Source organism: Capronia coronata (genome assembly GCF_000585585.1).
Source record: "Capronia coronata CBS 617.96 chromosome Unknown acBCG-supercont1.2, whole genome shotgun sequence".
NCBI classification, from domain to species: Eukaryota; Fungi; Ascomycota; class Eurotiomycetes; order Chaetothyriales; family Herpotrichiellaceae; genus Capronia; species Capronia coronata.
In genome coordinates this window covers 2,266,797-2,287,214 of record NW_006912894.1, presented here as the reverse complement: position 1 = coordinate 2,287,214, position 20,418 = coordinate 2,266,797, and the positions used below count along the sequence as shown (strand labels likewise).

The following is a 20,418-nucleotide window of genomic DNA, read 5'->3' as shown; positions in this document are numbered from 1 at the left end:
TCGATCTTCATGCGTGACGTTCAAGTTCCCCTGAGTTTCCATCTCCGGTACACGCTGTTCTCTGCTGACCGCCTTCAGGGTTATGGGCTGCTGCGACATTGATTGACCTGGAGAGATCAGTGACCCATCTACTTTCTTGATCTTTCTGCCGGGCACCTCAGCGGTAGGTCTGGGGAAGGGTCGCCCTACTGGTTCTTCATCAACGGCGCACAGTCACCGACACAGCACCACAGAGCCATAAAAGTATGTCCAGCGCATGAAACAGGAGTCGGACCAATCCAAAGCCACCCACCCAATTTGATCTTGGCTACAGATACCTCACGCCATGCAGCTACTCTTTCAATCCAGCCACCGTGGTGTCTGCAATCTCAGAATTCGCGCGCCCACCGTGGTAGACTTTCGGCCAAAACACTCTTGATCACACCCCGTCTCTTCTTGGCTGGCCGGCCGGGGATCGTGAGCTGCAACGGTGTGTACGAATCCTCCATCATCTTTACGGGACCCTTTGCCAGCTGCACTCTCAGATCGAAGTCGTGCAACAAGTCTGTTATGGATCGCAGCCTGCAATTCTCCGCCCAGATCAGTATGCTTCGGATCCGAGCCGCCATGGCCTCCACATCCCTGTCGTCGTCAAGTCGATACGTCCTAATGACTGCCACGGCGTGAGGAAGACAGCCTTCCGAGTTATGTGTGTTGAGACATGCAGTTTTGCCATTAATGGCTAATGAGAACGATTGTGCCGCCTTGCTCAACCCCCACAGAAAATCGACGTCCCGGTAATGCTTCAACGGCTGCTGCGCGGCGCCTGCGAACGTCATGAGTGCATTGTTGCATGTGGCCGCCGAGCCAGCACAAGCATTGCGCGCCGCCAGCATGGAATCCCCTTGGATTTCAACCACCACAAAGGGCCAGTAAACGTCTGGGACGGGTTGGGAGAGCTTGTGAAGGTCGCACGGCTCGTTTTTGCTGTTGGAGATGATCCCGTGTTGTAATTCGAGCTGGTGAGAGGTGAAGGCTCGAGAGGAATATCCCAAGGCAAAGGCAGGTCTGGGCGTCGGAAGCTGCGTTTTCCATCCGCCCTCGATTGTGAAGTCGGTTACTCCGTCAGGGACGCTGTCTTGGTGGAAAGCATTGTTGGCGCTACAGTTCACGAGCTTGTGTCTCTGCACCACCGAGAATATCAACGGAGCTAGAAGTTCCTTCATCTCCCTGCCACTGACAGATTCTCGCACTCGGACTTGGTGCGCGAATCTGGTAGCCTCCGGGCTGGGGCGTCTGACATCTCCAAAAGGCATGCCCAAGGCAAAGGCAAGTCGACACCATCTGTCATCATCCATCTGCTCATCCTCGACGATGATATTATTAGGCTCCAGGGTTGTGGAGCGGTAACCCGACGCGCCGAATGAGTTTGTGCCCTCCACATCATCACTTTTGCTTGTGGAAGACGTCTGCCGACGATGACGGGACACGCTCATAGTAGGCCTCGTAATATCGGGCATATTGAGCGTACTTCTTGAGGTGATTTGACTTCGTCTTCGGAAGCTTTAGATGTGACGACTCGAGGAACTTGAATGCCGAGTTGAGGCATGACCACGAACTTGAGGAGCTGATGATATATGCTGCAAAAGCAGCCTCCCTGAGGAATGTCGAGTTGGTCATTGTCGTCCCAGCCAGCCTGAAGCGCCTGGGTGCCATTGATAGTTCGCGAGCATCTATTTTGAGAAATGTTTGCCTCAGAAGGCCATAACTGTATGCATCTAGGCGCCGTTGTTGCAGGGCGCCATGTATAGGCCACAGAAACACGGGCACCATTGGGCTGATGGGCGTCAAGTGAGGCGCGTCAACTGACGCTGCTCTCCTCAACTTACCTACCTGGTATGGACCTAAGTCATTCATGCCAGCAACGACGGGAGCCGCTTACTCTATCGATACCCAACGTTTAGTAACATGTCGCTGGCTGGCAATGTTCTGTTCTGACCAAAGTTGGGCCAGACTTAGACGGTGAGGTTCTTCCGTCTCTTCTCTTCCTGTGATCGCAGACAGTGAATACGAGATTACGGTGGAGTATTAGTACAGGGATTCTGTACATGGTGGAGTATACATGGTCAAGTGCACCAGAGACTATCATTAGGTAAGCCCTCTCCGGATTCAAGATCCAGACTTCAAGTTCCCCGCCGACTACATTTCATACTTCATCCTTCATCCTTCATACCGCGTGCCACGCACCCTCCCTGCTTCTATCTCGCCTCATCACCGCTCCGCTGGGTGTTGTAAAGCCATCGTCTTGATTCTAAAGCCGACTTCGGTTCCTCATCGAGTGGTGACGCGACGCTTATAAGAATAAGAGGAGAGCTCATCCCACTCCGCCATCGTCCGATGGGAACGAGATGATATATTGACATGAAAGCATTCCGAGCGTCAGCTTCAGCAATCACCGTTATCACTACCACTCCTCTTACATTCAGGCAGCCGCCACTGGCCCCGTGGGCCTCGCTCGGCATCGGGCTATTAACAAGCAGTAGAGGAGGATCCAAACTCCGGTCCTACTTCTCAACAACGTCCTGTTTTGTCCCACAACCGCGAAGGACTGTTTCTCAGTATCCCACGCCTCGGCAGGAGGCCATGGCATCGACGAGCACGAGTGCCCCGGCTCCAGTCCCCCCGGCTCCTCTTCCTCCTCCTCCCATCACACATATTCTCGAAACATGTCTACAGGTGAAAGACGTCAAGACAGCCACTGAATTCTACAAGGATATATTCAATGTTCAGCCTTTCTTGAACACAGTGAGTTTGGTCTTGATGGCATTATCACGATCACCTGTTCTTGCAGATGACAGAGTCCCTCCATTCACCGCGTCGTTCTCATTCCCGCTCTCCTCATATTACAACTAACCACATCTATCTCCTCTCCACTCTTACAGCCACGGATGTCTGGCTTCTCCTTCGCACAAACCACCCTCCTGCTGTTCCAGCTTGGTGCGACAGCCGCTGACTCGCCCATGCCTGATAACCGCAGTGTCATCCCCGGCCACGGCCCGTCCCAAAACATCCTCGATCTATTACTGGTTCCCAGGGCAGGAGACAGTGATGGAAATGATCAGCCGTCTACATTAACGCCATCTTCATTACCAACTCCGGGCAATTTACACCAGCACTTCTGTTTCGCGGTATCGGCGCCAGATGATGTGGGCGCGTGGGAAATATGGTTCGAGCAGAAACAGGTCAAGATTTTAGGGAAGGTCGAGTGGCCGCGCGGTGGGCGGAGCGTGTATTTCGCCGATCCGGATGGAAATATAGGCGAAGTGGCTAGCCGAGGCATCTGGGAGCATTACTGATTCAAGCAGCGAAACCAAGAGTAAGGGGTGGAGATAGCAGCACAGCCCTCGCGTATTGGAAGGTACATTGAATGAAGTCTTTTCTGATACTCTGGGCTCCTCGCTTCGACATGTCATGTACGTTGAAGACACTTTTCTTTGCTTCCCCCGTCATGTTCGTGTTTCTATTCATGTCCCACCATCGTTGCGTAACGCATATGACGAGGCCGTTTTTCATCATTTATCATGTGGTGTTTCGGTCTCAGCTACCGACTTCGTTCAGAACACCACCATCCAACTTGAGCACCTCACCATTGACATAGCCGCACTTTGACAGGAAAATGACGCCCATGGCCATCTCCTCATCAGTGCCCGCCCGACCTGCTGGCACAGCGTGGCCCTTCTCCTCGACTTTCTCCTTGGGCATTTCAGCTTTATTGCGGTCGTCGGAGCTCTTCATAGTCATCTCGGACGGGAAATAGCCTGGCGCGATACTGTTGACACGCACACCGGTCGGGGCGAACTCCTTGCTCATCATGCGCGAGAGATGGGCCGTGGCGGCCTTGGCGGCGTTGTAGCTGAAATGGGCCTGCGAGTCACGCATCATGCCGGACATGCTGGAGATAACGATGACGCTGCTCGCCTGCCCTTTCGGCGCGCGTTGTAGCAGCGGCAAGAACGTCACGACGGAGAAGAACACGCCGGTCACGTTGGTGTTGTAGGTGTCGCCCCAGGCCGCAGGGTCCTCTTCCCACAGCTGCTCCTTCAGCTTCACGGCGTCGCTGGTGTCCGGGTGGCCCTTGGGCCCCGAGACTCCTGCGGCGGCGAGAACTAGCGACAGGTATTTCTCCTTGGATTCCAGCTCGGCGGTGATGCGCTCCAGGTCTTCCTTCTTGGTCACGTCGCATGGGCCGATGGGGATTATTTGCCCATTCATGTTGTTGTCGCGGGAATGTGGGCTGTGCTTCTCTGCCGCATTCTCGAGCACTTCCATTCTCCGGCCTGTGATGTACACTTTGGCTCCTGGGACAAGTTGTTAGTGGATAAAATGTCCTGTCTTGCTGGTGAGGTTCCTGGTGTGTTACCATTTGCAGCGAGTGCTTGGGTGGCCATCAAGCCGATACCGGTGCCTGGTAAATATCGTTAGTTCGGTTGGCACTAGCCGGGGACAGTAGTCCATACCTCCTCCAGTCACGAGACAGACATGGTCTTTGAGTGAGAATAGATTCGAGATATGGAGATCTTCGGTGGAGGCCATGTTTGCGTTGTGATAGTCTTATGGGCAGAAGAAATAAGACGTTTGGAAGTGATTACGGCAGGGAATCTGTATCAGGGTTGTTCGAGTTCACGAGGCAGGTAAGGTAGAAGTGATACTGCTATTGTTCTTATATTGAGGCAAAGACTGTGAGATGTTGTTGGATTGTGATGTGAGCGCATCTCAACGGTCCATTTGGTGTTTGTGACGAGCGTATGTGACGTCACCACAAGCAGGCCAATCATGAGCCGCCAAATGCCATACTTCTGAAAAGGGGCGATGGCGGAAACCATTTCCCGGCCCAAAGCATGGAGCTTACTTCCATCCACAGCCTCGCCCTCTAATGATAATCTTATCCCCCAAATTGACTCTGGTCATGGCCGAAGTCTACGAGATGGAGTATCAGGTATCTTCACCCCGCTCGTCGATACAACAGTTTCGGGGAACAGTCTCTCCATTGGGGAGGCCGGCTGCCTCACTTTCGTGCTCCAGTCCGTCACCAGTCTTGCGGTGAAGAGACAGCAGAGATTCTCGCTCTTTGCTCACGCCGCCAAAGCCGTCCTGGGACCCTCTGTGCGGACAGGCCAGGAGATGGCCTAGACTTCTGTATTTGCAGTATGTGATAAGCAGATCTCGAAGTCGGCATTCGGCGTGCACAGGGGAACGTCGTTGCTCAAAGATCACTCTCTGTCAACCAGCCAACAATGCCTCACATCCGAGACTGACTGGGAAGCTTGTGTCTCGGTCGAGTGACACGAACATGCAGCTTCCATTATTTTCTTCACCTCGGTGAACGCGCGCACACATACCAATGGCACACTCATGCGGCCAGGGCCAATGCAGCCATAGCACGCACTCCAGCTTCCGTCTTGTGACCTCCAATGAATCCGCTCGCATGTACGAAAACGGCTCCATCCTCAACATTATCACCTAGCAAGGTGTCCAGCTCCGCATCTCTGACGCCGCGCCATGGCTCTGGTAGACTTTTGCGGTTTTCGAAGCTCGATAGATCTTTGCTGACAGTTTGAATCCTCCACTTCGAGCCGGGTTCTTCTTTCTCGGGATATATCACGTAGAGAATCTTCTGGTCGTCCACGAGACCCGCCTCCTCCTCGATGTTGTAGAGATGCTCCTTCCACGGGATACCCGCACGAGGTAAGACCAGAAGCTGGCCTGAGGGGTGTGCAGCCGAACGCGTGTTGAAGGCATCCTTAACGACTGTTCGGGCGGGAAGCCAGGCGGTGGCAGCACCATGAAGTTTGCGAAGAAATGCATTGCCCATCAGAGCCGAGGCTTGGGAGAACCGGTAGTCTTCTTCTGCTTGCGGTTCCGCTTCGGTGTTTCGGGAAGGGGCACCCAGCGACAGAGGGTCTTCATGGTTCAAGTCATTCACCAAGCTAGGAAGTGTGATCCCACCGTCCTTGAACCTCTTCTCAATGCCAGCTTGTTTCAGGAGCGAATCGTCATACTTTGAGATTCCGTTGTCATTCGCGTCCACCGCTTCGACAAAGTCGTCGTAGAGTTTTCGGTACAGGAGGTCCACGTCGGGGTGATCGAGGGGGAGTTTGGTATGCTGTGCAATGATGGCTTTGCCAAAATGCATGTAGACAAGTCCGGCAGATGAGAGTTTGGTTTTGTGCTCGGGGAAGGCTGTGTCGAAGGTACGCTGGTGGTGGTCATAGCGATTGCTTGAGACGTCGTACTCTCCACCAACATCGACGACCGTGTGGCAGGTCTCCAGGAGACTGGGATCCCGGGTCCTGATCAAAGCGGCCGAGGCATACTCTGGGAGGAGCCGAAGCATGTACACGGCCAGGGCTTCGTCGGCGTGGAAATGGCCATTGTGAGTTCCGATGATGCGAGGGTCGGTCTTGACTCTCTTCGCAGCCGTTTCCGCAGCCATCCTGATCAGGTTGCGAAACATACACCGGTACGAGTGAGTATGTATGGAGCGAAGCACTGACGGTTCGTCTATAAGGAGGGCGACAATACAGAAATATCTTTGGTAGACTGAAAGACAGATGATATTCGAGTTTGCAGGCGATCGCAGCCAAGATCTGGGGAATGCGGATGAAATTTGTTCCAGAATCTCAACTGCAATTCTTGTTCTTCTAATCAGATTGAAAATCTACATCTAATCTCTGTATACTACCGTAGTACACTGCAAAGAATGCACTCTCTCTACCTACTACCTGATACCTACTACTAGATCAACAGGAGCATTTTATGGCTCAGGAGATGGTTGTCCGCCTTGTTCTAAGAATGATCAGGTACATGTTGTGAAAATACTCGCGCCCTCTCTCAACGCAATTCCACGTGTATTCATAGGCTGGGCTCGTCTACTAGTAGAGGGGACAAGGGTCCAATCGTGCCAAACTGCTTCGAGATGTAGCTGCAAAATCCAGATCCGTCCTTCAAGGGAACTAACAATGGTTGCAGTTAGTTGATGATGGAAAACCCACATGGTCTGCTCGCTCGGTTCTTGGTTCTTGCGGTGAGATCAAATTAATGAGAAGGAATGGACAGAAGACAGTGACCACTTGTAAACAGTCGTTACCTATAGTTGTCGTAGTAGTAATAGTACCATCTTGGCTACCTACCTATTTACCTGCGCCCTCGCAATTTCTCCTGCTTCTTCTCCCTTGCTCATCACTTTTGATTGCAGTGTGGAAGCGTTCATTGTGACGAAGGTGAACAAATCTATCCAGGATCCAGGGATCAATCTTCTACTGCCCTGTTTTTTCAGCCTGCAACCAAACCTGCGAATCCTTGTCGGCCACAGAGACTTCGATTCGACAGACCTGCGCACTACACTTCCTGCACTCCTCACTGCACGCGACATTTGCCTACGTCGACCTGCATTTCAATCTCCTTCGCCGTCACCATCCCATTCCTTGCTTGAACTCACCTTGGCCTTCAAGAAGACAGCCTCTATTCCGTCCTTTCACCCTACAGCCCACTGCGTGCCTCTCGCACTCGGAATGACATGTGAAGACAGCGACAGCGACAGCACAACGAAGTCACCTACGGGCATCTAGCGATCGAGAGAAACAGACAAACCCCTCCACGATTGCAGCGTTTGCGCCTATGAGAACCACCGACGTTGTTTGCTCTGCACACCGCATCACGTACTCTCACTCTCACTTGTCCCAAAGTCCAACCCTTCTTCCACCGACCGAATGTTCCTCGTCCGCGCACTCTCGGCGCTCCTCTTCCTAGCACTCATTATCCTATTGATACCCCTCACCTTCGACATCGGCGGGCGCGACGCGGGTCTCGCATTCTCTCTGTCCATCGCGTCCTTCTACTTCGTTCTCTCTCTCCTACGCATCAACACCCCCGATGGCTCGAGGTTCAGAAGGACAGTCATAAACGCACTTCGGGGGCTGCAATGGCTCATCCTGCCGGGGCTGTGTATCTGGGCGCTGGGAAGATTCTCCGTGGACGCAAACAACAGTGGAGGCTGGGTTGAGAGGACGTTCCGACCAAAGACGGGCTTTATGAGCTCGCATTCGAGTTTCCGAGAGTCCATCTTCGGTCCGGAAGGCCTGCTCGAGAACGTCGCCATCGGAAGCTGGGATCTCCTGTTGCGCTGGTCGTCACCGGTATTTCAACTCCTCGAGGGCTTTTGCAGCTTGTTGGTCATTCAGGCCGTCGGACAACTCTCGAGATGGCTCGTCAACAGGAGCGAATGGAGCGATGCCTGGTTGCTGACCCTCCTGGTGACCGCAGCAGGTGTTGTATCGAGCTCGGTCTACTTCCTATGGCGAGTCCTGCAGTTCCCCGACATTTCAAACCTCGACTCCACTCTCATCGGTATCGCCATCGCCTCTGCCATATTCCTCTGTGCATACGGAGTCGTCTCTGGCCGTGGCACGGCAGTGGAATCATCCCTGCTTTTCGCATACATTGTGTTATGCATCTACCAGATCTTTACCGATTACAAACCCAACACCAGCGGCCCCGAAGTCGGTACCGCAACTTCGGCACCTGATTTCCCTCCCTTCCCACCGATCATCATGTCATCATATACGGCGATCATGCATGGCTTGTCCTCACTCCCCGGGGTTCTTGTCACTGCCCTGGATTTCACCGCGGCCGCTTTCAAAGCCGTCACTCCTTCGGTGCTCATCTCACTCGGGTACCGACTGTTCGTGTTCTATGCTTCGACTCGCATCATCCCGGCCATCAACGAGAGCGGAGCCCGAGTCCTCAGCATGGAACCCTCCCTCGACGACTCCAATGCCGGCAACCAATTCCTGGCTTTCCTGTCGTGGTTCTCTCCGAGCATCCTCATCGCCGTCTACACGAGTCTTCTTATGCAGCATTTCGCAACCACCATGGGCGGCTACGCCCCAGGCCTCACGGAAACCATCGAGGCTTGGTGGAGCGGCAACGGCCAACCCGGGATGAACGGAAACCTTTGGAAATGGGTCAACCTGGTCGGGACGATGGTCTTGTACGCGGTGGAGTTGTGGTTGGGTCAAGAAGACAATATCGACGGCGGACACTGGAAAGTCGATTGAGGACTGGGATAGCCTGGCCAACAATACCATCTAACCATACAACAGGATCGAAAGTTTACCGAAGCCTCCAAGCTCCATCACAATACCGAAACTCCAAATGATTGTTCCCCGAGCGACTTGCAGCCGACATGCCATTGGGTGGACATTCTGAGTTTTCAAGTCCGACTTGGTGGACACAAGGGTCCGTTCTCGTGCCAGTGAGTGAGAAAGGACGGATTATATTCTACTTTCAACTACGAAAACAACACCCCATCACTTGCCCATATCAATTCGCGTCAGGAACGCACCCGGCACAGCCAGAGCGTCACCTTGCTGGCTCATTATGGCCCTCACACCATGAGGAACCCCGGCTAGAGAAGCGACCACGCAGCTCTAGAAATTGTGACGCATTGGTGGGTGCACCAGAACTAGCATCAATCAAACCTGAGGTCTGAGCGAAGCAATCACGGCTTCTGGGGAAGGAAATTGTCCCCGAATCGAAGGAAATGTTTTCTCACCGCTTGAAACTTATTCTCAGGCGGGCGGAAAGTTCACCCAAATTCATTTATTGGGTCATGTCGGGTACTCAAGGTGCAGATTTGATCAACGATCAATGAACATCGAGCTTGACCCACGGGGAAGGATGGGAGGTTACTGGGCTTCCCAGGGGGATAATGAATCGTCTACTATCATAGATACGCGGGCAGACCCAGATCATCAGCCCAACAACTTGATAAATGATGATTCCAGAGCAGAAGTTCGTGATGAATGACACTGCATTGGGTACAATGGTATTCCCCATCTCCGGAGGAGGAAGGGCTTGGTGGCTGTCCTACGCATTCTTAAAGCCTACAAAATGCACACCTTATTGACAATCAAGTCGATAGTACTTTGCCCAAGCGTATGATATTCAAGCTTCACAACATAAACGAAGTAGAAAAGAAGGCTTTCGCGCACAATAACTTTGTGCGAACTGTGAATTTGGGACTGCTATCGACTAGCTAATAGCTGGCCTCTCGCGGGTCAGATTCTGGTTGAGCTCCAGTGTGAGGCCGCTTTTGCCCACCAGCAGTCGTCTGGCCCCTGTTCTACTGTAGTAGAGTTGTCCTCCGACCCAAATACACACACACAAGCTCACTAGGAGACCGTTGCACAAGCGATAGATGAGTGCGGAATATCTCAGCCATAGTGGTCGACCGCAAGGACAAGACAAAAGAAAAGAACGCCGTCTCCCCATTCCATTCAAAACTCCGCAGCCATTGTCATGAACATTGACACATCACGAAAACATAACATAATAGGGGTTGGTCAGGTCCTGTAAGGACTGTTTTTTCTTCTGTAAGGCGTCGGTGTCCTCTCTTTCGAAGTGCTCGAATGAACGGGTATCAGCTGAAAGAGAGTGTTGATACAATTCGTCCGCAACCGCAGTCTCTGCCTTACCATCTTTCTCGCCGTACGATCGGGGGTTTGGTTGATAAGGCAAAGGCCAGCTGACTCTCCCTGTGGGTGGTGTTCCACTGCAGTCGTTCTGTCGGGTCGTATCTTCTCATCATCTCTCCAGTTCGGCAATGACCTCCGAATGGGGTTCAAGATCATGAGTAATGGTGCAGGCCACCCTCATCTTCGAATGGGAATGCCCTCCTTCCTGGCTGGTGGACTGACACTGCCTTCTGGGATATTCGTTGCGATGTTTTCCCGACCTTGTGGGCCATTCCCGTCTTCCTCGTCGACGCTTGAGCTCCGAGCCAGGAAACTGCTCTCTTTGACCGGACTGCGGCTCGTCATGGTGGATAGCCCGCCTCCATGGATTCCATTGATGCTACCGCGATGCAGCCCTGCAGCTGGCAGAATGTGTTGGCCATCTGGACTGGTTGCGAAGGAAGACGACCCAGAGGCTGCAGAGACCGAGTCATTGCGTGAAATGGTGTGCATCAAAGGACTGGTATGGGGAATCTCTTCGGCTTTGGGGTGCTCGGTACCGATCGTGGTGACGCCAGTGTCAGAGGCTTTTCCAGCTTTCGAGAGTGCGTAGTCGCCGGAATCGAAATACTTGCGTTCCTAGCGGACAAGGTTAGCGGCTGAGACACAATGGCCTTGGGATATGGTATAGTTCATTACCTTCAGCTTGTTCTGCAACAGATCTTTCTTGTTTGGCAGCTTTCCGTACAGTCTAAACAGACGCTGTTCGTCTGCCGACAATTGCTGATGAAATTCGTCAGTCCTCGTCCAGCAAAGAGATTGGGGCTAACAATCTAGCATACGCTGACATCAATCTTGTTCTTCTGGAGTGGGTTCATGATTGCTTTTATTCCCGCCTAAAACGATTGCTTCCTTTCAAGTTATTTGTACTTGACGCCAATGCTGGCTGGATGTTTCCAAAAGGCTGGCGGTCAAGGCTGCGAAAAGGGTAGGGCCCCTGCCGATCGTTTCGTGAAACAAGGCAATTGGGCACTGTGTGGTGGTTTGGCAAAGCTGTGAAGTATGCCTTAACCAGAGGAATTCGTGGCTATCGGTTTACAGGAGGAGAGGTAGGTGAGGATTCTGCTGTTCGCTTGTTTTCTTTGTCTCACGTCGTCAAAAAAGGTGAAGTCGACGGTTGGAGGGAGGGGTCTGCCAAAATACGGGCCCGAGCGTCGGTCGGTCGTCACTAGCGAAATGTGTGAAACTAACGTCTCGGGGACAGTTCCAGTGGTGTAGCGTGGATTCAACTGAGCAGTAGACACAGGTGAAGATGCACGGCTTCGAGGTCGCGAAAAGAAGTTTTGCCAATGCCTATACGAGAAACAGTTGAACTTTTTGGCAAGGATAGACCGGAAGTGACGAGGTGGGGTTGAAGATTGTTCTGTCTTGGACGGTAGAGGCCAGCCAAACTGACGAAGGAGGGAGAGGACTCGTAGTAGTAGCGGTAGGCTCGTGTCGTGCTTTGGCTTTCGGTAGCAGTGAGTTAGGTGGTGATGCAGAGGTTAGGCCGAGGGGATGAACTGCGTTGGATGGTGTGCAGTGGGATGCAGTGGTGGAAGAGCGCAGCCTGTAGGAGGAGTTGAGTTAAGGACTTTGTACATGGCACTGTCTGCACGGCAATAGTTACCACCCCGGCTTTATCTAAGAAATAATAGGACTAGTGTCTGCTAGATGATGGTAGTGGCTTTACTAGTAGTAAATAAAGCACTAAACCACAATCATGACACTAAGGGACGCCGGCTAAATTATAAACAAAAACATTATGCACTAAAACTTTGCCTCAAGCGACTGGGCATCAAATCCAGGCCTCTCACCTCCAATTTGTTCGCTTCTTCGTTGCTCTCCCAGCAACGTAAGTGATATAATCTCTACTGGACCTGTTGAGATGCACTTGGGTCTGCTATGACAAAACAATAAGATACCAATATATCCAACCACGATGCCGGACCCAAGCTACACGTTTGTGGTTGAGCATCTTGATCCAGAACTCGGCCCTTGGTCTGCATTGGAATACAAAACCATTGCAAAAGAGTCCAAACAAAATGGCTGTCGTTTCATTTTATCGTCCCTGCCTCAATCTCTGCTGGAATCCCAAGGGATCCAGGACTTGCAGAATGTTGGAGCGGAGGCAAGAAGCGATAGTGTCGAAACATATTTTGCCAGCAAGAAAGAAAAAATCTGTCTCCTTGATCCTGCCGCCCAGCAGGAATTAGATCCCTCGGATGCTGATGTCTTTGACGTCTTCTTATTCGGAGGCATATTAGGTACGAAACAGACCGAAAACATTTGCATAACTTGGCTCACTGTTGACGTAGGCGATGATCCCCCACGAGGTGACACTAGGAATAACCAGTTTCTGTCTGCTTGTATCCTGACGATTACAGACCGCACCAGTGAACTACGAAAGAAAGGCTTTACGGGACGCCGGCTGGGCCCTAAACAGATGACCACAGACACAGCTGTGCGAGTGACACGGATGGTGATCCTTGAGCAGAGTAGGACAAACGCTGCTTGCAGAGGTTCTGGTTCAGGCTGACTCTGCAAATAGTTCCTCTAGACAAGATCCCGTATAGCGACTATCCCGAGTTGAGGCTGGATGAGCACGAGACGACCGAAATGCCGTTCCGATATGTCACTGACCAGTCTGGAAATCCCATTATGCCTGAAGTGAGTATCTTGGAGACTCTCCGTTGGGATCAACTAATTGTGATCAGGGCATGATAGATTTGATCAAAGCAGATGCAGACAAAGCATTCGACAGCCTCGAGTTCGCGGACGAAGTTGAAGGTCTGGAAAACTTGAAAGTCGACAGGCCATGACTCGTCAAGTGAAATTCTCCTGTACGTGCCATCGAACCTCCTTCAGACGATGGTTCGTATCCAGATTATGCAGCATTATCGGATTTCTGCACCCTCGATGTCGCGAACATTTAGCAGACTAAGTGTCCTGGGCTCTGAAAGCGGCTTGCCCATGCATAATGCATAATTGATCGGTTCGAATTCCTGGGTATAGATGCCATCCACCGGCCGGATGACAGTCACGGCCGTCGCAGCCCGCGGACGTCATACCGAAAGGGCTTGACTTGCTTTCAAGAGGACCTTGGCGTTATTCCTGTACTCTTTTGCAAGTCAGTCTCGTAATTTAAGCGATGCTCGAACGAGACCCCAGTCAACCTGGCTGTTGCAGGACGAAGGACAGCTCCACAACTCCGGTCACAATGACCGGACTGCCTGGTATCGGCGTTGATTCGAATGAAAGAATACAGTACCCTAGTTGACATTGGACGCGATATTACTGAGCGGGATCAGTACAGCTGTCTCAAATATGCTCTCTTACCCTGGAGGTCTAGTCGACATCCTCATGGTCAATTCATAGAGCATGCGACATCAACCCTTTCCACTGCACTTTTGCATCAGTCTTTCCGCCGCCGCTTCCAATCTGGGCGCATTCTACATCTGCTGTCTGGCTGCAGCAGAACAGAATGCACAGCTCTCAAGACGCATGACCAGGCTTCGAAATCCGTAGATCGTATCGTTTGACGGGGGACCCAGAGGGGCGAGACACTACCAACGGGATTGAAATAGATATACTCGTCGGTACACCGCCTTCAATCCGTGGCTCCGGCCGCGTTCGAGATGGTCGACCAGCCCGCGATTGGTGGTCCCTCAAAGGTTCTATGCTGCCCAACGTCGTCTTGGGATTGCTCCTACATCGACGGGGTCATGCTCCCCAGATTTCCCCACGTCATAACAAAGTTGTGTTCTGGCGAGTGATTCTGCGAAGAGCACAAACCGTTGGCTGAGGAGAGGCAGTCTTTCCCGATACAAACATTCCCCGCCGGGCCGGTTCCCACATGCGGAGTTTATCGTTCAGGCTGCTGTATCAGTAGCGGGCGGTTAAACTTCGGGCAGATGAGGTCATCCCTGCATCAAAGCCCCTCTGTAATGAGAAGAGCCCACTGGGTCATAATGCATCCGGGGACGCGACTGGGGACGTTATATGACAAGTCTCCGCCTGCCAGGCGACGATGGAATCCAACGTTGTCAACCTTGGCTAGGATACAGACGGGAGGTATGTGATAACAATGACTGTCACTTGCTAACCTTGACCATTGCTTTTCTGAGAACCAGAATGCTATGAGAGCGGCTGCTTCTGGCTTCGAATCTCAGGTCCGTCGTCGTGTTCAACTCATGGAGATTGTTTGCGAGATATCCTGAATCATGCAGTTGGAAAACTCCTCCTCAAGGGGTGGTTCCACTATTGTCCTCGAGCTACCTCCAAAGTCCTATTCGAATACAGTGTCGGAAGGAACGCGATTGGCCTTGGAAGACACTACCGCCGCTGCCTTGCCGCCTCCTGCCACTTCAACGCCTCAATTACAGAAATGGAACTCGCCTCGGATCAACATCTACCGCTGTTTCGCAACCTTCTATTCCTTCGTCATCCTGGGAGCCAACGACGCAGCGTACGGAGCTCTCATCCCTTACCTCGAAACTTGGTATAAAGTCAACTATACTATAATCTCTTTGGTCTTTCTCAGTCCTGTTGTGGGTTATGTTCTGTCAGCAATATTAAACAACCACCTCCACACGGTGTATGGACAGAGAGGGATTGCTGTGATCATGAGCCTCTCACACCTGCTCGCCTATAGTGAGACGCACCAAAGACTGACCAAGGGTATTTGTACTGACCAAGTCTGGGTAGCCGCCATCTGTCTACATCCACCTTATGCTGTTTTGGTGGTGGTATTCATCCTCGCTGGATTCGGAAACGGTCTGGGAGACAGTGCATGGTGTGTTGGAGTCTAAGACCCTGATTGACAACATTGTGGCTGATTCACTGGCGCAGGAATGCCTGGATCGGCGACATGGCTAACGCAAATGAAGTGCTTGGTTTCCTTCATGGCTTTTATGGTCTGGGTGCCACCATCTCACCTCTCGTAGCGACCACATTGGTCACTAAAGCCGGCTGGCACTGGTATGAATTCTATTATATCCTTGTTGGGGCCGCAGCGCTGGAAGTGGTGGTGCTCGTTGGTACTTTCTGGAAGGCGGATGCTCGAGCTTACAATGAGGCAAACCCCCGGACCACCCAGATCGAAACTTCAGAGGGACGTGATGGCCAGCAAGCCAAGAAGGCTCGGGGTATCATGTCCAAAATGAATCCCTTCAGCAAAGTTTCAAGGGGCAAAAGTAAGACTGCCGAAGCGGTCGGCAACAAAGTCACGTTGCTCGCCTCGTTCTTCCTTCTGATCTATGTGGGCGCCGAAGTGAGTATTGGAGGATGGATCGTCACCTTCATGCTGCGGGTCAGGCACGGATCGGCTTTCGCTTCCGGACTGATATCGACAGGATTCTGGCTGGGAGTGACTGTTGGCAGACTGGTGCTCGGCTTCGTCACGGCCCGAGTGTTCAGATCGGAGAAACAGGCGGTGGCGGCCTACCTTGCCTGCAGCGTGGCTTTGCAGTTGATGTTCTGGCTCATTCCCAACTTCGTTGTTAGTGCGGTGATGGTGGGATTCCTGGGCTTCTTCCTTGGGCCAATGTTTCCAGCAGCCGTGGTGGTACTTACCAAGTTGCTGCCTAAGAAGCTGCACGTTGCCGCTGTGGGATTCGCAGCTGCATTCGGTTCCAGTGGTGCCTGCATTCTCCCATTTGCCGTGGGAGCCATCGCTAGTGCGAAGGGCGTCAAGGTTCTCCAACCCATCGTTCTGGCCGCATTGGTAGGCTGCTTCCTGGTCTGGTTAATGATTCCCAAATTGCCCAAGCAGAGGATGGCATGAGATTGCTGCTTCTTTTCACGCGATCCCTGGACTTTGGCGAATACAGAAGCTGGTTTCTTCAAACCAGATTGATATGACTTCGAAGACAGCCAGGGGTGGACTGGTTTGGCGAGCTGCATTCTCAATCACTTGAAGTCACTGCACTGCAGATTGCCTGTGTCTGATCGTGCTGAAATGATGGTTCAAGCGAAGGTGTCAATGTGTCAGAGACTAACTCACATCTTCGCTTCATACACTTTGTCGCTTCGGGCCGTTCGAGCTTGATACATATGTACATACCGACGTCTTTGCAGGAGAGTGAATCAAACGATCAATCATCATACGAGACAGCTGTCTGAGGTACCGCTAATTATAGCTCGAGGCAAAAAGGGGGGATCATTTTGCTAACACTCTCAAAAGTCCAACAATGATCCGGGGGTAACATTCCTATGCATGTCATAATATAGCGCAATGGCGCCCACTGCTGATCTCGAATGTTTTGCGATCCGGACTGGGCGATTGCACGCGACGAGACCATGTTGTGCGGTTGAAGATCGTGCAACATGCAAGGAGACAGAAGAGGGAGAAATGTGGGAACCCGAAAGGGGAAGCGAGAGCCAATCACCGCTAAACCAGATACGGCACAAATATGGCAATAGCGGCAAGGGATATTGTGGGGCTTTTCCCCCTTTGAGTATCAGTTGGTCCCGTCAGACGGTCTTGAAAACTGCTGGTCGCGGCCCCACTACAGCCTCAGGGACGATTCTTACTGGCAGGGAGTGGATGATGGAGGGTCTCCCCTGGGTCTTCGGCCCTCCCCTCCAATATGCCTGTCTGTGCTGCGCGTCGGTCGAACCACCACCCCTGATACGACCTCTCTTGAAGCCATCTATCGTCTTACGCTTCTAGATCATTATCTATCATCGTTATTGGGATCATGTTCAACCATTTACTTCTTGTTGGTGTCGCAGTATAGAAGAAGAGCCCTGCCTGGCTTCATTGGATTATTTTTCCCTGGCGTTGGAGGCCTTTCGCCCTCTTGTCGCGTCTGGAACGCGTGTGGCCACTTCTCATGATCAGCATCTTTTTTGAGAGGGACATCTAGAATCGATATACAGTGTCTATCGTCCGCTGGATCCAAATTCTCTTGACTTCTCATTGATCACCACCATCCTTCTACCCCATGCGGGTATCTTCCGGCATGTTTACTCCACGACATGCGCCATTGAAAGAGGGCCGCTCATTTCCCGGCTTACCAAACTCCGGTCCGACCAGACGAGGCCTCAGATCACGCCAGGGAGCGGCGATCCTCGTGGTACTTTTATGCATACCATTGATATACTTTCTATCATCAAGCTCATCTTCCCCCAATGAGATTATCCAGTCACCCGATAGTATACGGCCGCCCGCCAACAACCCAAGAGAAGTGGCGCGGGATGCCGAGGTGGTGCTGAAACCGGATTCCAATGGACCACCGAAGCCTCCAAGAGTTCAACCTGTTGATCCGGCCGATGTAAACCCAGCTGAGCCTAATTCGCCAGCGGGTGCCGGACCCCGATTTGAGGCTCCGCCGGACGAGGCGCCCAAGCCCAAGCCCAAAGCTCCCGCCGGAAGCGAGGCTGGAGACGAGGAACCAGTCCCAGCGAAGGACTCCGATAGCCCGGCTCAAGCTCAATCGCAACCAGATTCTGTTGATGGTCCCGTGCGAGGAAAAATCACGGCCAATGCAGGCTCGTTCTCGGAACGGCCGAGATTTGAGAGGGCGCTCTCACGCGTCATCAACCTCTTGCCAGGGGAGATGGAAGGACGAGACCTCCTCCGCCAAGTAGAAGGCACGGGCAAGGAGAAGCTACGGGAAATGGGACTCCGCGTGCGCGAGTACAAGAAGTTCTACGAGGCCTGGGAGGACCTGCATCTCACCGCGGACGAGGAAGGCGGCACCTACGTACGTGACGACGTAATCCAGTATCTCCGACATCATGTGCACCAGTCGACGTCGGACGAACTGGCCGAAGCGGGACTCGCGCAGACGGTGCACTCGTACGAGGCATATCGGTACTTCCTGGTCAAGTTCGGACAGTTGCTGTTCCCCTGGACGGCGCCGTACTTCCCCGACCACATGACTCTGCATTCTCACTTCAAGCGAGGCGGGAGAGGCATCGTGCTTACGGCGGGTGACGATCAAGCGCCGTTTCTCTTGACCACGATCCCGACGTTCCGCAAACTCGGCTGCGATCTGCCCATTGAGGTCATGTATCTTGGCGACTCGGATCTCAGTGAAGACTACCGCGCCGACCTGGAAGCGCTCGACGGGGTCATCACCCGCGACATCGCGCAGATGGTGAACGACGAAGGCTGGAAACTTGCAGGCTGGGCGGCCAAGCCTTTTGCCATCCTGTTCTCGAGTTTCCGTGAAGTCATCTTCATCGATGCTGATAGCTTGTTCTTCAAGAACCCGGAGGTCCTGTTTGATGATCCGGGCTACCAAAAGACAGGGGCGCTCTTCTTCAGAGATCGTTTGATCATGCCGGAGAACAAGAAACGCTGGCTCCAACAGATCCTGCCGAAACCAATCTCCAGACAGGTCAAGCAGTCGCGCTTCTGGACGGGGGAGTCGGGTCATATGCAGGAGTCTGGTGTCGTGGTGGTGGACAAGTGGCGCCATTTCATGGCTTTGCTGCTCGTCACTCGAATGAACGGTCCGGATCGAGACGGCAACAAAGAGGAAGGTAGAGTTGGTGTTTACGACATGGTATACGGTATGATACCCCTACTAAACAAGACTTTGCTAGTTATATTTGCGGGCTAACATTTGTTTTTCTTCTCCACAGGTGACAAAGAAACATTCTGGATAGGCTGGGAGCTTGTAGGGGATTTGGATTATTCATTCCACCAAGGCGATGCCGGCGCAATGGGCGTGCTCCAAGCACCCGAAGTGAAAGATGACGACAAGGAGAAAGAGAGGAAAGAAAAGGAAAAGCCCAAACCCAAGAGGAAAAAGAAGGTGAAGAAACCTGCTGTGGTCAACGATAACGGCGAGGTCGTCGAAGGAGGTGGCCAGGACCCACAACAAGGCGATGGTGCAGAGGGGGTGGAAGTCGAAGTCGAAGTCGAAGAGGAAGAGGAACCAGAGCCACAAGAGCAGCCCGAAGAGAAGGCTCCGGAGCCAACCAGCTATACGATGTGTGCTCCTCAGCTTCTGCATCTCGATACGGAGGGTAAACCGCTCTGGTTCAACGGCTGGCTTCTGGACAACAAGTTCGCCGACAAGAAACAGAAGAAGTTCGGCAAATGGGAACACTACCTCATCGAACCGCATGATATCAGGGAGCCTGGCGCGTGGCAGCTCGAGGAGAGTAACATGTGCTGCCTGACCACGGATCCGCCGCTGAAGAGGGAATTCACGGCCGAAGAAAAGGCTGTCCTGCAAATGATGATCGATCAAGCCCGTCAGGTCGGCGTGCCGGGTTGACGAACCAATACTAGTACGAGGGAGAGGAGGTGGACCAACTGCATCTTGGATCGGGGAGCAGAAAACGCATGCTTCTGGTGGTCAGGAGGTTGCATCTAAAAATGGATCTGGCTCATGGCAATGTAAGGGGTCTGAATATTGGACAGAGATCTTGCAGCATTTTGTGTGATGGCGTCAATCTGGGTGTTTATCTATCCATTTGGATGTTGGAATCGAGCTCGCTGCTATTGAGGACGATGTATTAATGTCCCTTGACTGCATTCGGTTCCAGGGCATTTATACTGATCATGTCGACCTCAGCGCGGCGTCGGTGTCCGCTGGAGAGCTAGCAAATCCGATTAGGGAGGTATTTGGGAATATGTAAAATTGAAAAAAAGGAACACTATAGAATTGATATCAAGACCACCTGATCGCCCATCTGTATACGTACCTAGGACTAGTAGGGTCCTCGCCGATATACTACTAGTAGTCCGAATGGTGTTGATGGTTCGATGGGAATGTGCAAGGCGACGATGGGGAATGGAGAGGTCAAAAGCGGCGGCTCATCAACACGACTCTGTATGGGCCTGGCAGCGACTGACCTTAAAGCGGCGGTACTTTTAGATGTGTGGAGCTATGTGAACTAACCCGAAAGAGAAGCCATATAAATC

At 52.5% G+C, this 20,418-nt stretch overlaps 9 protein-coding genes across 9 annotated transcripts; 5 read left to right on the top strand and 4 right to left on the bottom strand.

Moving 5' to 3' along the window:
- Positions 1-368: 368 nt before the first annotated feature.
- On the bottom strand, positions 369-1,499 carry A1O1_02487 (uncharacterized protein; the record flags this gene model as incomplete). Its single annotated transcript, XM_007723398.1, has 1 exon — positions 369-1,499. One exon carries the CDS (start codon positions 1,497-1,499, stop codon positions 369-371), a length of 1,131 nt encoding a protein of 376 aa, XP_007721588.1.
- Positions 1,500-2,622: 1,123 nt separating this feature from the next.
- Positions 2,623-3,335, top strand: A1O1_02486 (uncharacterized protein; the record flags this gene model as incomplete). Its single annotated transcript, XM_007723397.1, has 2 exons — positions 2,623-2,784; positions 2,922-3,335. 2 exons carry the CDS (start codon positions 2,623-2,625, stop codon positions 3,333-3,335), a joined length of 576 nt encoding a protein of 191 aa, XP_007721587.1.
- Positions 3,336-3,576: 241 nt separating this feature from the next.
- A1O1_02485 (uncharacterized protein) lies at positions 3,577-4,572 on the bottom strand (the record flags this gene model as incomplete). Its single annotated transcript, XM_007723396.1, has 3 exons — positions 3,577-4,337; positions 4,400-4,444; positions 4,497-4,572. 3 exons carry the CDS (start codon positions 4,570-4,572, stop codon positions 3,577-3,579), a joined length of 882 nt encoding a protein of 293 aa, XP_007721586.1.
- Positions 4,573-5,389: 817 nt separating this feature from the next.
- A1O1_02484 (uncharacterized protein) lies at positions 5,390-6,472 on the bottom strand (the record flags this gene model as incomplete). Its single annotated transcript, XM_007723395.1, has 1 exon — positions 5,390-6,472. The coding sequence occupies one exon, from the start codon at positions 6,470-6,472 to the stop codon at positions 5,390-5,392; it is 1,083 nt and encodes a 360-aa protein (XP_007721585.1).
- A 1,276-nt stretch (positions 6,473-7,748) lies between these two features.
- Positions 7,749-9,095, top strand: A1O1_02483 (uncharacterized protein; the record flags this gene model as incomplete). Its single annotated transcript, XM_007723394.1, has 1 exon — positions 7,749-9,095. One exon carries the CDS (start codon positions 7,749-7,751, stop codon positions 9,093-9,095), a length of 1,347 nt encoding a protein of 448 aa, XP_007721584.1.
- A 1,596-nt stretch (positions 9,096-10,691) lies between these two features.
- A1O1_02482 (uncharacterized protein) lies at positions 10,692-11,371 on the bottom strand (the record flags this gene model as incomplete). Its single annotated transcript, XM_007723393.1, has 3 exons — positions 10,692-11,132; positions 11,193-11,276; positions 11,336-11,371. 3 exons carry the CDS (start codon positions 11,369-11,371, stop codon positions 10,692-10,694), a joined length of 561 nt encoding a protein of 186 aa, XP_007721583.1.
- Positions 11,372-12,474: 1,103 nt separating this feature from the next.
- On the top strand, positions 12,475-13,354 carry A1O1_02481 (carboxypeptidase D; the record flags this gene model as incomplete). Its single annotated transcript, XM_007723392.1, has 5 exons — positions 12,475-12,799; positions 12,851-12,868; positions 12,920-13,030; positions 13,084-13,202; positions 13,250-13,354. 5 exons carry the CDS (start codon positions 12,475-12,477, stop codon positions 13,352-13,354), a joined length of 678 nt encoding a protein of 225 aa, XP_007721582.1.
- Positions 13,355-14,755: 1,401 nt separating this feature from the next.
- On the top strand, positions 14,756-16,317 carry A1O1_02480 (uncharacterized protein; the record flags this gene model as incomplete). Its single annotated transcript, XM_007723391.1, has 3 exons — positions 14,756-15,185; positions 15,240-15,327; positions 15,384-16,317. The coding sequence occupies 3 exons, from the start codon at positions 14,756-14,758 to the stop codon at positions 16,315-16,317; spliced, it is 1,452 nt and encodes a 483-aa protein (XP_007721581.1).
- A 1,180-nt stretch (positions 16,318-17,497) lies between these two features.
- A1O1_02479 (uncharacterized protein) lies at positions 17,498-19,768 on the top strand (the record flags this gene model as incomplete). Its single annotated transcript, XM_007723390.1, has 2 exons — positions 17,498-19,055; positions 19,128-19,768. The coding sequence occupies 2 exons, from the start codon at positions 17,498-17,500 to the stop codon at positions 19,766-19,768; spliced, it is 2,199 nt and encodes a 732-aa protein (XP_007721580.1).
- Positions 19,769-20,418: the final 650 nt, after the last annotated feature.